Here is a 17,259-nt window from a genome sequence, read left to right on the forward strand (position 1 = left end):
TGCTCGCGCCCGCAGACGCCGGGGACTTGCGGCCACGGGCTCGCGCTCCTGGCTCGGCCTTTCCTGGGTGGTGTTGCTCTGTATCGTGCGATGTCGGGCCGGAAACCTGCCTTTGGCCGTGCCGCTACCACCAGCCCAGCCCCTGCAGGGCAAGCGGTTTTGAGCAGATTCTTCCAGTCTACGGGAAGCCTGAAGTCCACCTCGTCCCCCACGGGTACAGCCGACAAGGCCGACCCTGACTCTGACTCCGCAGCGCCCCTAGCGTCCACTTTCCCGCCTCAGTTGCCGCCACACGTGGTGGGTTTGGTCTAGGACAGGGCGGGGCCAGCGGGAGATGGGGCGGGGCAAGATGGGCGGGGGCGGAAACCGTGCTTGTGGGTGGAGCGGGAGGAGGCGGGGATAGTGCGCGAGAATCGGCGAGATGAGAGGGCCGGAAGAGAGAGGGGCAGGGCTCTGAAAGAAGGCGGGAAAAGTCGGGCTGGCCCCCATTCTCCGTGCAGTTCACCTTGTAGTTTGCCCTAGGAGTAATAGACTTGAGGCCAAGGTCGCGCGGGTACTTAATGGCAGACTCGAAACAGGAGCTCAGGTCTCCGGACTTACATTCTGATGAGGGTAGGGGCGTGTGGGCAAAGGATACATCTTTTAACCTCCATTTTACCTCCCCAGCCTTAAAAATAAAAAACTGCATTGAAGGTTAAAGAGGAGCTTTATTTACCTTATTTGTATATACTTGGTTAAGTAACCGGAAGTAAATTGCCGCTAAGTCTCTAGTTTTTAAGCATGCAACAGCAGTGCTCAATATTTCAAGCGAATAGGGTAAAAGCAGTCATATTGTACAGTTCCTCAGTGACTACACTTCTTGTGGCTGATTGTAAAGTTTGACACACAGTTTGGCTGGATTAGGTTTAAAGGAGTGCAGATGTGGATGGTTAGTCATTGAATCCTTCCTGTTGCTTACCACCGTTCACCTGAGTAAAATAGTTGGTTTTGTTTTTCCCAGGGACACTGCCAGCAGGGAAAGTCCAAGCTTGAGCCCTCCCCGAGGCTTCCTGATGCAGTATCTTCCTGATGGCAACACTTCCTGGGGATGTGTGGGGACGTCTGGGTGGCTCAGTGGGTAAAGCATCTGTCTTTAGCTCAGGTCATGATTCCAGGCTCCTGGGATCCAGTACTGCATTGGACTCCTTGCTTAGCTGGAGCCTGTTTCTCCCTCTGTCTGCTGCTCCCCGTTTGTGCCCTCTCTCGCTGACAAATAAATAAATAAAATTTAAAAAAAACAATAACAGCAGCTGAGGATGTGGAAAGGGATTGCAGACTGACTTTTAGCCACCCTCCAGGTTTTAATACAGATGACAGCCTAGCTACAAAGTCTTCATTTATATTTCTTTCATAGAGTGAGTTCTCCTCTCCTGTTTTTGATTTTTTTTTTTTTAAAGATTGTATTTATTTGGCAGAGAGCACTTGGGGAGAGAACACACAAGCAGGGGGAGGGGTAGAGGGAGAAGCAGACTCCCCCACCCAGCAGGGAGCCCATTATGGGACTCCATCCCAGGACCTTGGGATCATGACCTGGGCTGAAGGCAGACGCTTAACCGACTAAACCATCCAGGTGCCCCTGTTTTTGATTTTTGATGATAGTCTACATTTCATGAATATACCAAGATTTTATTTTACACCTACTGTGTAGCGGGTATTTTGTGAAGGACTTAATTTTTGACAGGATTCCTGCCAGTACATAGTTTATAGTCTTGTGGTATCTTCGGTGGTGAACATAAGCCAAGTTTGAACATGAAACAGTTAAATTACAATTAACACTGACGTTTCAAAAATGGTAGTGTTCTTTTGTTATGTATCTAATTTCACCTTTCCTAAATGGATATATTTTTTTAAAAGGTATTTTATTTAACATAGGTAAGTAGGGTGACTCAGGTTTTATAATGTGAGATAGGTGAAGGCTGATTGAGTAAAGAAAGGTATAAGCCTTGGTTCTAATTAATGCTATCAGGGCTTGAAGTGCTGAGGCTCATGACTTCTGGTCTCCACATTGTCTTTCATAACAGTATGGAGAGTATCTATATAGTTCTTTCCAAGTCTAAAGGTATGTGATTTCATAAGTAGTGGGATGGCAAGAACCTTGTTATTCAGAAGTGAAGCTTAAATTATTTCACATACATCAAGTTTTGAGATTAGAGATAACACATCATTTTCTAATATAGGTTGCAGAAGTTGGCAGCGGTAAAAAGAGACCGCTGGAGAGTGATGGGCCTGTTCAAAAGAAAGCAAAGAAAGTCCAAGAAAAGGAAGGAAGAAGTGATTCAATAAAGTTTGGGAATGCTGGTGAGTCCTATGGTGATTGTTCGTTCTTACTAGTTGTGGCACAGATACTGTATTCTCCAGAGAGCAGAGGATGTTATTGGAGAGTTGTGCCATTTTTTTCCTTTATGGACAAAGGTCTCCACTGTGGTTGAGTAGAGTGGCCCCTCCATAAGTGGTGGTTTGAGTAGGGCTTTGGGGGTGTGGAGGTAGAGCTGGAGTTCTGCAATTTGCCTATAGTTCTCCCCATTTTCTCTTTTATTTCTCTTAGCTAATTTTTGTCCTGCTTATAAAAGTAAAGCATTCTTGTTATAAAAATTTCAAATAATACAAATATGTAAAGGGTAGACAATGAAAGACCCCATCATCCTTCTCTTTTAGTAAGACCTTGTGGTAATTTTAGGGGGCTACTGAGTATTTTTCCAGGTTTCTCTATTTATACACATCTACATGTACACACAAAGACCCACAAATTACTTAGTAATAATACAGTTGGCCCTTGAACAACATGGAGGTAAGGGGCGCTGATGCCCTGCACAGTTGAAAATCCATGTAGAACTTTTTGACTCCCCCAGAACTTAACTACTAATAGCCTACCATTGATAGGAAACCCTACTGATAACATAAACAGTCTATTAAAACATATTTTATATGTAATATATGTTGCATACCATATTTTTACAATGAAGTAAGCTAAAGGAAAGAAAATGTTAAGGAAGAGAAAATACATTTATAGTAGTGTACTGTATTTATTGAAAAAAATCCCCAAGTAAGTGAACCCATGTAGTTTAAACAATGTCGTTTAAGTTCAACTGTATTTTGTAAATTGTATTATACTATATGTACTAATTTGCAGCTATCATTTTCCACTTAACAGAACATTTTGAACAATTTTCAATGTCAGATTATGTAAATCTACCCTGTCCTTTTTTTAGCAGGGAAGTGCTCTTTCTGTATGCTAAAAGTCTTTGGATAAAACCACCATTCCTGAGATTGTTGACTTCTAGGGGTGGTGTTGGATTTATAGATGATTGAGCACTATTTCTTTAGTTGTTGGCCTCAGAGGATTTGTTATAAAGTTTAACAGAAAATCCTTCTTTCTTCATTATCCCCAGAAAACTAGGCAGAATATGAGATAAAAAAAAAGTCTCAGTTCAGTGGATCAAGCATGTAAGATGTCTTTCCTTTCCCAAAAGGTGAAATTTAGGGTCAACATGAAAGCCTTAGTATGAAATAACTATAGAAATGGAGATGTATACTTAAAGAGAATGATAAATCTTTTCTGTTGTCAACAAGGCAATTGACTTAGAATGTTTTGAAACAAGACTTTTTGTGACTTGTTAGAAATGGTGCTCAAAAAAAGGGAAAGGAGCATCTGCCAGTCCAGCTCCTTTATTTGTTTTCCAGTCTTATGTCTCCTTGTGCTTCATTTTGGATCAGTTCTCCTGCTATGTTTTCAAATTCCATAATCTTTTCTTTTGTGGTGTCTAATTTGCCGTATGTCCCATTCAGTAAAATGTTAATCTCAGATAGGTACATTTAATCTTTAGAAGTTCTATTTTGTTCTTTTAAATGAAATCACCTTTTTCTCTCTGTGAAACAGTGAAAAGCTGTTACCAAAACCAAACAGAACTCTAAAATCCAAATCTTCCATTTTGCTTCTCTTTATGTTCATGTTTTTCTTTACCTTTTTGATTATGTGGAATGTATTTATAATGTGTTTTCATGTCCATATCTGGTAATTCTGTCATCTCTGTTATTTCTGGGTCTGTATCCTTTAATTATTATTTCCTGCTTTTTTTCATGTTTAGTAAGTAATTGTTTGGATAACAGATATTTTGAATTCTGTGTTATCATGTGTTGGGTTTGGGATTTCTTTAAAGAATGTTGGACTTTATTCTGGCATGCAGTTAAATTCTTTGTGGATCAGTTTGATCTTTTTAAGGATTGTTTTTAAATTTTGGAAGAGAAGGGTTAGAGTAGTTCTGTTCCTAAAGTTTGATTTTTCTAGAGTTGGGAAGGAATACATAGTGGCAGTAGCATATTATATAGTATTTCTACCACATTTAAAAAATGGACATTAATAACCTTTAGGACATAGGTAATTAAAAAAAAGAGAACATAGGTAATAGTAAAATGTAGTAACAGTTTTAAAAAATGATGAGGTTTGATTATTTATTACCTTTGTTTTTAATACCTTTAATTGTAAGTTGACATAATCTAATTTGTAATCTAATTTGTAATTTGTAATCATGGCTGTGTTTGACAGTTGCCTCAGAAAATTCTTGAAGGTTTAACAGTTGCCTCTGGTTAGCCAATATCAATTGGCTTCATTAAGCACACCACTGGTCTTTCTTTGTGAGCTAGTTTGAGTTTCCTTATAGCTTGAGTCTCCAAGGATGAGCACCCTGAGAGTCAGACAGAAGTTGTACTGACTTTTAAGATCTAGCTTCAGAAGTTAACATGCCTTACTCTGTTGGTTGAGTTAGTTACGAAGGCCTACCTTTGTTCAAGGGAAGTGACCTTTGATCCTACCTCTCAACGCAGGAGTATCAGCATCACTTTGTAGGAAGAGCAAATGAGACAGGGTATATATACTTGGCCCTCCTTAATAAATAAAATCTACATGGGTCAGAATGCAGAGTTGACTTTTTATGTTATTAATATTCTTATTTGAGTTACAGATAAACATAATATGGAATCTATCTCAGAAGTATTTTGATAACTATAAATATTCACTATCTTAATGCTTATAGTATATGTGCTACTGAAGTGAGTACAATCATAATGCTGTATAAATAAATTCAGACTTCTATGAGTACAACCCCAAGACTGGAAAACCACCCCCATCTCAGGAAGGTTTTAATATCCATAGGAGGGAAGTCCTTGTATAATATAGACACTTACAGTATACTTCTGAAGAGTGATTCAAGTATATATTTTGAAAAGTGAAGAGTAATTTGAAAGAGATTCAAATATACATTATTCCAGCTACAAGATTAGTAGGAGACAAGGTACAATTTACGTGTGAAAAGAGGTTTAAATATAAATAAGCATATGTAGCTAAATATAAATATGAGAAGTTTTAAACTCATAGGAATGGACCAAATACAATTCTTGCTCTCAGAGTTGTTTTTTTGTTTGTTTGTTTGTTTGTTTGTTTTGGGTTTTTTGCTTTAATAGAAAAGGTAAGAGGTTATAAATGCAGTCCCTTTTTCATTATATTTAGAAGTGGCTACCTAATAGTATTACCCTAAAGGGAAAAATAATGTATTCTGGCATATAGTAGATAGTAGACAGTAAATGATAGTTTTCTTTCTTTTATGGATTGCTTGCTTAAGAAGAACTGCCAGTTGGCAGCCTGGGATAAGTGCTATGGAGAAATGTGATCTTATTATAGGAACACAGACAATAGATGATTTTAAGCTAAGGGAGTTAGCAGGAGTTTCATGGAAAAGTAATTTTGAGAGGGATCTTGAAGAATGGATGAGTATCATTTTGACATGAAAATTGGGGTTAAGGGCCTTCAGGGAGAAAGCATAGCATGAGTAAAGCTGTGGAGGTGGGATAGTAGGCATGTTAGGGCAGGGTGATGATCTGCCTTCCTTGGAGAACTCTGGGGTCAGTATCTCTAAGTCTTACCCATTGAGCTGAGCAGTTTCCCTGGTCTGGAGTCTTCCCAGCTCTTGGCTGGAGCGGGGAGCTCTGGCTGTCTGTGTTCTAGAGCTCATGAGGAAAAGGCTGGGTTTCTTAGCCTACGGTAAGCCCCTATTTCCTGTTATTCCTCTGGCTCAGGCACAGTTCTCCCATCTCAGCTGTGCCTGTTCTACCTCTTCCAGAGTAACCTCCAGTTCTCTGCTGACGTGGAGAAGCATAGCTGCCCTTGAGCTTGGAGTAGGCTAGAGGTCGAGGGATCAACTTGCTTTGAACCAGTCTTATTTATTTTAGAATCTCCCTTTAGTACATATGCTACTGCTGCCCTGATTCCTGAGCCTTAAGCATTTTGTGTAGCAAATGGTATTGGTTCTTGGTTTTCTTCACTAGTGGTTTAGTATTTAGCTTTCAGGTATGCTAAATTGGTTATTATTCATCTATTTTTCCTTCTCGTTTCAGATTTTTTTTTTATTTGTACCTGTCACTTCACAGAGAGAAAAGTCTCTGTCCTTATGTGCTTATATCTTAAAAAAAAAAAAAAGAAAGAAAGAAAGAAAGAAAAAAAAAAAACCCTACTGTAGTTTGTAATGGGGTTTCAGGACCAAGTGAAATGACATGTATGTTTCAGTGTGCTCTCTTTACCCTAAACCCAAATGTTTATCTCCTTGTCACATTTTAGTTAGATTCATTGCTTTAGTGAGAAGCTCCCTCTTTAAAAAGAGGTTTTAATACAACTCTAAAAAGAAGCAGTGGCTTCTTTACTCAGAAAAATACTCACACCAACACAATTTTGTATGTAATTTTCAGAAGCATACATTCCTTCCCACAAAATCCGGGTTCATGAACTCCCCCTTCATCATACCCTGGTTATGAACTGACATAATGAGAACAAAATACTATTGTTATATTTTCTTCTGATTTGCTAACTAAGAGCCAAAGAAATGTCTGAGGACCAAGAATGTTTTAAAGTCTCTGGAAAAATTGAAAGAATTCTGCTGCGATTCCGCCCCTCCTCGAAATAGAGTCCAGACAGAACCTCTTCAGGAGAGATTGGCAGTTCTGCCAAAATGTACTGATTTTGACGATATCAATCATCTACGTGCAAAGAAGGCAGTTTCTTGTGAAGACTCCAAATCTCATATTAGTCAAAAGGTATGTGTTCTGTAGATGAATATCCAGGTACTCAAATCAGTAGGTTCCGAAGTGCCGTAAGTTTCTGTGGGTTCATACAAGCCAGTGGTTCCCAAACTTGGCTAATCATCCAGATTAGCTTTGGGAGCTTTTGCATTATAGCTTATTTATTTTTTAAGACTGCGGAGATTCTGATTTATTATGTATTAAGGAGGGAAGAATTGGTTTGTATTAAAACAGAACACCCTCCCCCCAAAAAAAGCCCCCAAGGTGATTCTGATGTACAGCCTGGGTTAGGAATCCTTGGCTTGGGGGGATTCTTCTTTTAAAAAAAATTTTTTTTTTTTAAGATTTTATTTATTTGACAGAGAGAGATCACAAGTAGGTGGAGAGGCAGGCAGAGAGAGAGAGAGAGAGAGGAGGAAGCAGGCTCCCCACTGAGCAGAGAGCCCAATACGGGGCTTGATCCCAGGACCCTGGGATCATGACCTGAGCTGAAGGCAGAGGCTTTAACCCACTGAGCCACCCAGATGCCCCGGCTTGGGGGGATTCTTAATAATGAGTACAAGGACAAGTTTTCTAATCCTCCTTATAGTTATCATGATGGAAAATCTTAGGCAATATATGGTTTTTGGGGTTTTTAGTTGAAAACTTGGTGATATAAAGTAAATTCAAAGGCAAACCAAATATATATGGCTCTTTACTTCCACTGTTAAATGATAAATCAATGTTTGCAGCATTGCAAAATCAGAGAATTGAACTTTTGCTCTGTCACTAACATCCACAATTCAGAGCAGTGGTTTACAGTCCAGCTTTAAATGAGAATCACCTGGAGAACTTAATAAAAATACTGGTAACAAAAACCTTTCTTCAGAATCATACTGGTCTTTGCTAAGAACTGAGTATGGATATTGTTTAAAAGCTCTCATTTTAATGTGTAGCCATGATTGGTTGAGAGCTATTGAATTAAAGAAATAGTTCCTTTTTTTTTCCCTTTGAGTCATTTAAATGAAAAGCTATAGATTCTTAAAAAGCTATGGACTGGGGCGCCTGGGTGGCTCAGTGGGTTAAAGCCTCTGCCTTCAGCTCAGGTCATGATCTCAGAGCCTGATGATCGAGCCCCACATCAGGCTCTCTGCTCAGCTGGGAGCCTGCTTCCTCCTCTCTCTCTGCCTGCCTCTCTGCCTACTTGTAATCTCTGTCTGTCAAATAAATAAATAAAATCTTAAAAAAAAAAATTAAAAAAAAAAAAAGCTATGGACTGAAAGCAATGACTTCTTTACTCAGAAAAATACTCACACCAACACAATTTTATACGTAATTTTCAGAAGTTTATATTCCTTCCATCTGGGTTCATGAACTCCCTCTTCATCCAAGCTGAGATCCACTGACTTATCATTGGTCATCAGGAAAAAAGATGTTTTTGTTTTATTTTTAATCTGTTTCAATACTTAGAAGCAGTTCACCTGAGTGTAGTGGTCATAAAAATCTAGATATCAAAATGTTTGTCTATTAAAGCTCATTTTATTAATTGGAGAATTTACTCTAGGGCTTGATTAGAGCTTATTTACCATTACTTTATACGTAAAATGACCACGTTGGTATTTCTGATTCATAGCATATTAGCAGTCACCAGTTAGAAGGGACACCTAGAAGTGTTAGTACATGGATGTCATTGTAGGACATAGTTGTTTGATGGCATGGAAGGACACAGATGAGCGGTAGAAGCTACTAAGTGAAGTTAAATGGCCAGGGTTTAGGGGTAGGACCATTAGTGTGGGAGTCCACAACCCCGTAAGTCTTGTTAGGTTTTTAAATTCCCATTTTAACATTCCACCCAAATGGAAGTATTTCCACCCAAATGGTTAAAAAAAAAAAAAAGTTGCTTAATACTCAAGTATTCAGATTGACTTCTTAGTATAAAAGTTTTTTTCTCCATGCCTATTCTCATTCCATATGTGAATAAAGCATAAAGTTAAGAACTTTTTTTTCCTAGGAAATATATTTTCTTCAAGTATGGATTAGGTGTTACAATATGTAGTATTCCTGGATTTTACATAAAAGGCATGGAAACAAATGAGAGAATCCATCAAAGTTAAAAGTAAATGCATTCCCTCATCTGATACATTGACCTACTCTTCTGTTGCCACACCTCCCCACACTTCCCCACCTCACTGCTAAGATTTGGAGATTTGCTGGGCTGCACTATTCAGATAATTTACATCTCTGCCTTCTATTTCAGCTGCATATTACAGCTGCATTTTTAAATGCAGCTGTAAAGTACATGTTGCTGGACTTTCTCTTGGAACAAGGTCCTCTCACTTGGCCATATAGGGCATTTCTTTTTTTCTCTTCCCTTCCCCTGCTGATCACCAGTCTTATTATTATTATTATTATTTTAAGATTTATTTGTTTGAGTCAGTGAGGAGGGGGCAGAGGGAGAGGCAAAGAGTGAATCTGAAGCAGACTTCCTGCTCTGGGCAGGGCTCCATCCCAGACCCTGAGATCATGACCTGAGCCAAAATCAAGAGTCAGACACTTAACCAACAGAGCCACCCAGGTGCCCTGATAATTAGTCTCTTAAAGAATATTTATTTATTTTTTTAGTAATCTCTACACTCAGCATGGTGTTCAAACCCATGATCATGAGACTAAGAGTTGCATAGTTTTCTGACTGAGCCAGCCAGACACTAGTCTTTTATGCCATATATATATATATATATATATTAGAAATATATAAATATATTTATATATTTCTAATATATATATATATATAATTTTTTTTCTTTAAGATTTTATATTTTGTTTGACAGAGCAAACCAGAGAGCACAAATGGGTGGGGGTAAGGCAAAGAGAGAGGGAGAAGCAGACTCCCTGTGGATCAAGGAGCTCCACTCGGGCTCTAGCCCAGGACCCTGGGATCATGACCTGAGCTGACGGCAGGTGCTTAACTGACTAAGCCACCCAGGTGCCCCTTTTAGGCCATGTTTTTAATTCCAGGTGTAGCTGATAAATTTTTAGATGATAGCAGTGATACAGTGACAGCTAGAAGTCAGATTTAGGTTACAAATTTGTCTCATTTTACCTTTTGTATTTATTTATAAGAAGCAAGGAATTTGCCCTAAGCTCTAAAGTTAGTTAGAGTTAGTTAATGGTTTTCACACGTGAAGGGAAGGCTAGCAGGAATACTGATGTTGAAACGTGACCATGCTTTATACTTCCCAAAAGCTCTCTGTCATATCTCTTTACCAAAAAAACAAAATCATGCTTCTTTCTTGTGGTCAAGATTTATGGAATGTACTATCTTTTGGCCTGTGCTTGGAAATTTGAAACATTCTTTAGCTGATGGTATGCTTATTGAAGGTAGTTTTACTGACTGTTGAGAGAGAGACATACATCCCTCCTCACTTTTTGTGTCTAACACAGCTAGGAATAAGTAAGGAAAAGAAAAATGTCAATTACGATAGATTTAATGAAATAAAATTTAAAAAGAGGTGTATAAAACTTTAAAATGTTTAGGTTTTTAAAATTTGCTTAAATATGCAGTAGTTTAGTTTGGTTCTTTTTTTTTTTTTTTTTTGTCTCTCACTCTGAAAAAAAATTTCAAAGCTGTGAAAAAGTTTATCTGAATATACTGCGCACTCCTGTAAACTTTAACTTAGATTCACCAATTGTTAGGTTTGCACCAAATTTGCATTCTCGGTCTTTCTGAAAACTATTATTATGGTTAATACTTTCTAAACTGTAAAAATCTTTCCATTGCCAGGATAAGACGCTTTCTGATCTCAGTCCTTTTGGATCATCACACACGGGTAATGACAATTCACAGAAAACTTCTGATCCTAAGCCATCTAACAAACGGACAAAAAGCATTTACACACCTTTAGAATTACAATACATAGAACTGAAACAACAGCAGAAAGATGCAATTTTGTGTGTGGAATGTGGATATAAATATAGGTTCTTTGGGGAAGATGCAGAGGTAAGTTATTTTTTTTCAAATGCTCTTTCATGTTTTTCTTGTCCAGCCTTAAATATTTTCTGATATTTTTGTTTCATTTTCTGACTTTGTAAGAGAGCCAGTGTGATCAGTTGCCTTTTAATACTGTCAAAGTCAAAACTGAAAATAAACACAGGTGAACTTGGGGGGGGGTCTAGGCCCGTGGGGGAGGACCAAAGGGACCCTTTCTGAAATTTTGTGCCTTTTCTCCATGTGCTTGTCCAATAACTTCCTTCACTGTGAGGTGATTGGATGAATCAGATAGTGAATGAACCATAGTCCTGTGAGTATTTAATGTTTCCTGATGCAGACTCAAGCAAGAAAACATTTTGAGGTGGCCCGTTTACTCTTTTTTTTTTTTTTAAGTTTTTGTTTATTTATTTGACAGAGATCACAAGTAGGCAGAGAGGCAGGCAGAGAGAGAGGAGGAAGCAGGCTCCCTGCTAAGCAGAGAGCCCAGTGCGGGGCTCGATCCCAGGATGCTGGGATCATGACCCGAGCCAAAGGTAGAGGCTTTAACCCACTGGGCCACCCAGGCGCCCCTGGTCCATTTACTCTTAAAAATTTTGATAGCCTGGAATGTGGTTATGTCTCAGGGGAAGAGCACATTAAGTTCCAGGCACCTGCAGAAGGTGTTTGAAGTCTTATAGTTTCTTTTTAGGTCAGTCATCTTGCTCTGTTAGTCCAAGTTGATTCTGTACTTAATTTTGAGGATTTGAAGTAGGCTGAAGTTAAGGTTAGAAGTGAATTTGAGCATTTTGTGGGCAAGTTTAAAGAAAGCATTGCTGATGATGGTCTGTTGGAGTCCTGCATGGTTGTGATGATTCCACAACTTCAGATCTGTATCAGATATCAGACATTATGGGAGAGCGATGAGGTGTCACAGCCAACGTCTGCCTCATGGACAGGAAGTGAAGACTTAGCCAACTTTTCTTCCAGTTTTTAAAATCCTGTTGTGGGCCTGAAAGCAGTGGTCTTTAGTTGAGGTGGCTGTTTGCTGTTATGAAGTTAGACTTTGAAGCAGAGTCTAACTGAGAACAGGGACAGCGTGTTCCCTGAGGACAGGGACAGATAGATAGTTGGCGTCGTATAGGTAAAGGGGCGAAAGAAAATGTCATTCTCTGCCCTTCTTTCCAGGTCAAGTGGTAGGTTCAGCCTTACCACAGTAAAGGCTAATGTCTTCTGGCCCTGCAGTGAGGAACTAATACAGTTCAGAGTTGGGTGGGGCAGGGGAGTGACAATGTTGGAATGAGAGTTCCATGACTCCACTGGTCAATATCTGAGCCTCTGAGCTTTCTAGAAGGTAGTGGGGAGTCAGGTGGTGGTGCTTGGTTCTGCATTCCTATCCTTTATTATGCATCGTACATTAGCTAACCAGACCAGGTGGTTCTCTTCTCACTTCCTCAAAGATGCCGTCTGTCCAAGTAGCTTCAGAATTTATGTAAGGTCCTCATTTACAGTGTTTGGATGCTTTGTTGCAAATTCTTTCTCTTAGAGTCTCACACTCTGTGAATTGACTAGTCCTTGTTCAGGGAGAGCTCAGTACTTTAAGGTTTTGCTAGATCTAGGGGCATAGAACACCTGTCCTGTTTTTCCCTGTCATTTATAGGTACAGATGTTGGCCCTGAGGTTAGGCTTTGGGAACTGCCAAAAATCTATTAAACCATAGGCTTCTATATGGGAAATGTCTTCTAAACTTTTTATTGGTATACCACACAGATAGAGAAGTGTGCAGATCGTAGGTGTATACCTTGATGGATTTTTAGCAAAGTGAGCAAACACCACACAGGGACTCTTGAAAGAGAAATTTACTGATAACTCTCTTTTTAAATTTTTTAGATTGCAGCCCGGGAGCTCAATATTTATTGTCATTTAGATCACAACTTTATGACAGCAAGCATACCTACTCACAGACTGTTTGTTCATGTACGCCGCCTCGTGGCAAAGGGATATAAGGTCAGCTTTGGCTTTGGCTTTGGCTTGCACAAACGGGATTGGAATCCCTTCCAGAGAGTGAAAACATGTTCTGTAAGGTGGTAGGTTGTAATTGGAATTCGGCATTTGGGAAATGAAATTGTGTCACAATTAATGGCAGTATATCTTCATCAGTTTCTAGTGTACTAGAATTTTAAGGTAAATTTAAAAAGCCTCTGTGATAGAGACTGTTTCTTAGTGACTTATCCACACTTGCAAACTCTTTGTGGTGCTTATTACTAAAGCCCTACATCTGGACATTGTGGACAAATATGTTTATTTAGCATGTTTCAGAATTAGCCTTTTGAAGTCTACAAATGTGTTTCTTTAAAATAATTTCCATCAGGTTTGATATTCAGTGTTTATTTTTATTGAAGGTGGGAGTTGTGAAGCAGACGGAAACTGCAGCATTAAAGGCGGTCGGGGACAACAGAAGTTCACTGTTTTCCCGGAAACTGACTGCTCTTTATACGAAATCTACACTCATTGGAGAAGATATCCTTTTTGAGTAGTTTTTCTCGTAACTGTTACAGAGTCTTTGTTTTATTTATTTATTTATTTTATTTATTAACATATAATGTATTATTTGCCTCAGGGGTACAGGTCTGTGAATCATCAGGCTTATACATTTCACAGCACTCACCATAGCACATACCCTCCCCAGTGTCCATCACCCAGCCACCCCATCCCTCCGCCTGCCATCCCCAAAGTCTTTGTTTTAAATAACATTTTTATTGAACTGTTCTTGAAATGGGTACCTTTCTGATGAGATGAGGCATTCTAGTTACCTTGCCATTTGATTAATGTGTTAGTGAACAGGGAAAGGTTGGTAGTGGTTGGGAACAAGTATTTTCAAATGGCAGTTGTGAAAAGAGAGTCATACTTTAAGAACAAAAGAAGAGAGCCTGGTGATAGGTTGGTAGCTGATTTGAGCTGCACCTTCCCTAGACTTCTTTTCCCTAGTTAGGTGCTTAGGGCCTATAGGCTCCTCTGAATCTTCCTGAGGTAAGACCTAACAAGACAGCTTATTAACTTCAGAATGTGAGAAGAATACTACAAAGTTAGCACAGAGTTGACTGCCTATAAAGGATAATAGGTGGGCCATCCTCACTAATTATGAGCTTCATAAAAGTTTTATTTTATTTATTTTTTACTTTTTTTAGAAAGAGTGCTGGGGGGAGTGGCAGAGGAGAGAGGGAATCTTAAGCAGACTACGTGCTAAGCAGGGAGCCCAATGTGGGGCTTGGTCTCATGACCCTGAGATCATGACCTGAGCTGGATCATGACCGACCAAGAGTTGGATGCTTAACTGACTCTGCCACCCAGGTGCCCCCCAAATTTTGTTATTTTTGATTGTAGGTGAAGCTTTCTCACTTTGTAAGAATCCTCAGTGTGCACAGTGATTGCCCCCCCCCCAATTTTATGGTCATTCATAAATTCAAATGAATTACATGAAGCAAAATGATTCTAATGGCAAAATGTAAAATTCTGTCTATTTTTTAGAAACCAGAGGCACCTGTGTGGCTTAGTCGTTTAAGTGTTTGACTCTTGATTTAGGCTCATGATCTCAGGGTTGTGAGATCAAGCCCTGCATCAGGCCGACTGCTGGCTGTGGAGCCTCCTTCAGATTCTTTCTCTCCATTTGCTTCTGCCCCTCATCACCTCTAAAAAAATAAAAAATAAAAAAATAAACCAAATAACTGTATATGAAATGGGACAAAGATGCATTTTAAAATGTGTTTCCTATGTGATGGGATCAGGTCTCAATAAAAATATAGAGAATAAGTCTTAGAAGTTACTGTGTGAAAGCAGTATTTTTTTATGGTTTTTTACAAACCTGCCTATTAAGAGACTTGCTTAGCTTCTACCAAAATTACAAAGACTATTTTGTTCCATTAATATCATGGATAGAAAGAGCTATTACTGAGTAGACCCCAAACTGTTAACAGTTCTCTGTGGTTCTAAGCTGATCAGGCTCTAAGAACCTGGTAATTTTATCGCTTCTTTTGCTCAACTTGAGTCTTATTGAAGTCTGCTCCTAAAACAGTACACCTCCCTGCTTCTCTTTTGCTGTTGCTACAGCTCGTACCTGCTGATGTCACAGTTGGTTGTTTTCAGATTGACTTCTGAAAATGACCCAAATCAGCATTTATTCCTGAGAAGTTAATTAACGGACTCATTGCATATACATACATGCATACACGCATTATGTTTCTCTTTTCTTCTTTGGTTTTCTTTTTTCATGTCTTTTAAAAATTTGATTGCTTTTTCTGAGAGCTTTAGGCACTTTAAAGGAGGAAAGTAATTTACACTATTTTAGTGTATTCATGCTTTGACTTGTGGAATTAAGCATTATGGGATTGTTAAGGATTCAAGTCTTAGCATTATTCAAGTAAAAAAGCAGATTACTATTTCAGCTTCCATGAGGGTACTCTCTTAGGCCTTTTGGGAGGTGAGAAGACAGTAGTTGTCTTTCCTTACAAGCCTCTTATCTTAGAGAAGATAAGGCCTGTAACTATGATCAGAGTAAATCAGAAGAATGAAGGCTGTATGGAAGATTTTGCACAGAGCAAAAATGTCTGGGAAGGTGAACCATTATTTTAAAGGAGAAAGCAGATAGTGGGAATGTGGCATATAATTTTCTTTAATGATTATTACATGTGAACCCTTTAGTCAAGCTGGATGATGCTGTAAATGTCGATGAGATAATCACTGATACTTCTACCAGCTTTCTTCTGTGTATCTGTGAAAATAAGGAAAATGTTAAGGACAGAAAAAAAGGGAACATTTTTATTGGAATCGTGGTAAGTACTTTGTAGGTAAGGACGAGTGATAAATGTTCTTGATATGTGTCTCTGAGTACTCATGTATGGCTTACAGTGAGACTGTCTGATGAAATGTGCCCTCAAGTAGGTGTACTAGGAAGACATTTTCCTTATAACTTTATATGTTAAATCACTAGTTAAGATTTTCTCCTGTGGCTACTTGGCACTCTGCACTCTGGAGACATCCAAGTAGTTTCTATCCATGTGCTCTAGGAGTTTGGGTTCAGGATGGACACAGTGATGGGCATGGGTATGGATAAGATAGAGCAGAAGAAAACACTAAGCCGACACATGGCATGATAGTAAAGGGTTTTATAAATTTCCTCTAGGGTTTTAAAATTGAAATAATGATGGGATTGTTGTATGTCGATTTGGAGGAAAGGGAATAGTTAGGGGGAAATGATTCTTGGTGAATACAAAACTCCATGTTTAATTAACATTAAGAGTACTTATTGTCATTCTTCTAGAGAAATATAATTTGTGAATCATAGTTTTATTGATTTTTTTCCCTCTAGCAATTTGTGAATAAATTTGCCCATTTACAGACTTACCTGAACTCTGCTCAGAACCTTAAACTTTTTAATGCCCTTCAGAACTGTTACTCCCATGTTCTGTTGTAGGTGAAGCCAAAGTAGGACTCCTTGCCTAAGTAGTAACTCATTCTCTTTGCTTTTTCTAACTTTTACAGTCAGCTGTAATATCAACAAAAATTCTTACAACCCAGATGTCTCCAAAGTACTTTTTAATACCTTATTCTGGTTGGGTAACTCTTTGCTAACTTGACGTTTGCTTAGCCAATAAACCTTTGTTTCAGGGAGTTAGCATTACTGTTGGGTGGCTCTAAATGATTTTTTTTTTCTTACCCTTGAGAAGTACTTTTTATGTAGCCGCAGGCAAATTGGATCTATTTACAAACAGTAAGGTTATTTGTTTTTAAGCTTTAACATGTATAACGTGCTATTTTATATTTACCCTTAACTCAGTCTAAAGAACAGAGCAGATAGTGTACAATTCCTCCTTAGTGCTTGCTGCCAGTGTTAACGATTGTGTATGAATTGGGATGTGAGAGAGAAATGCCTCTCCTGTGTTGTCCTATCCTTGAACTCAGTGACCACTTTTGGGCTGATGACATCAAGGCTCTGGGTCGAGGTTGCGCTTCTCTCCTGAGCTCCAGCTTCCTGCATCGAACTTTATGCTGGGTATGGCACTCAGGATTTGTCTTCACTCCTCAAAATCAGTGTGGCTGCAATGGATCTCTTCTTTTTTTTTTTCCCTCAGGACTGTTCTTTGCTGGGTCCATATTGTGATGAGTGTCATGTGTTCCTCTTTTACTACCTAGGAGTTACCTGCTGGATAGTGGCA

At 38.9% G+C, this 17,259-nt stretch overlaps 1 protein-coding gene across 2 annotated transcripts in view; it reads left to right on the plus strand.

Moving 5' to 3' along the window:
* The first annotated feature begins 90 nt into the window (after positions 1-90).
* Positions 91-17,259, plus strand: part of MSH3 (mutS homolog 3) — a 184,016-nt gene continuing 166,847 nt past the window's right edge. Inside the window, exons 1-7 of one of the 2 annotated variants that reach the window (XM_047729374.1) lie at positions 91-297; positions 2,217-2,337; positions 6,899-7,119; positions 10,865-11,080; positions 12,938-13,054; positions 13,450-13,567; positions 15,731-15,876. In XM_047729374.1, the coding sequence (XP_047585330.1) occupies positions 91-297; positions 2,217-2,337; positions 6,899-7,119; positions 10,865-11,080; positions 12,938-13,054; positions 13,450-13,567; positions 15,731-15,876 (1,146 nt within the window). Of the gene's footprint in view, positions 298-462; positions 613-2,216; positions 2,338-6,898; positions 7,120-10,864; positions 11,081-12,937; positions 13,055-13,449; positions 13,568-15,730; positions 15,877-17,259 lie in introns of those variants that run through there. The other variant, XM_047729375.1, reaches the window with a different exon arrangement.

The sequence above is a fragment of the Lutra lutra genome, chromosome 5 (genome assembly GCF_902655055.1).
Source record: "Lutra lutra chromosome 5, mLutLut1.2, whole genome shotgun sequence".
Classification (NCBI taxonomy): Eukaryota; Metazoa; Chordata; class Mammalia; order Carnivora; family Mustelidae; genus Lutra; species Lutra lutra.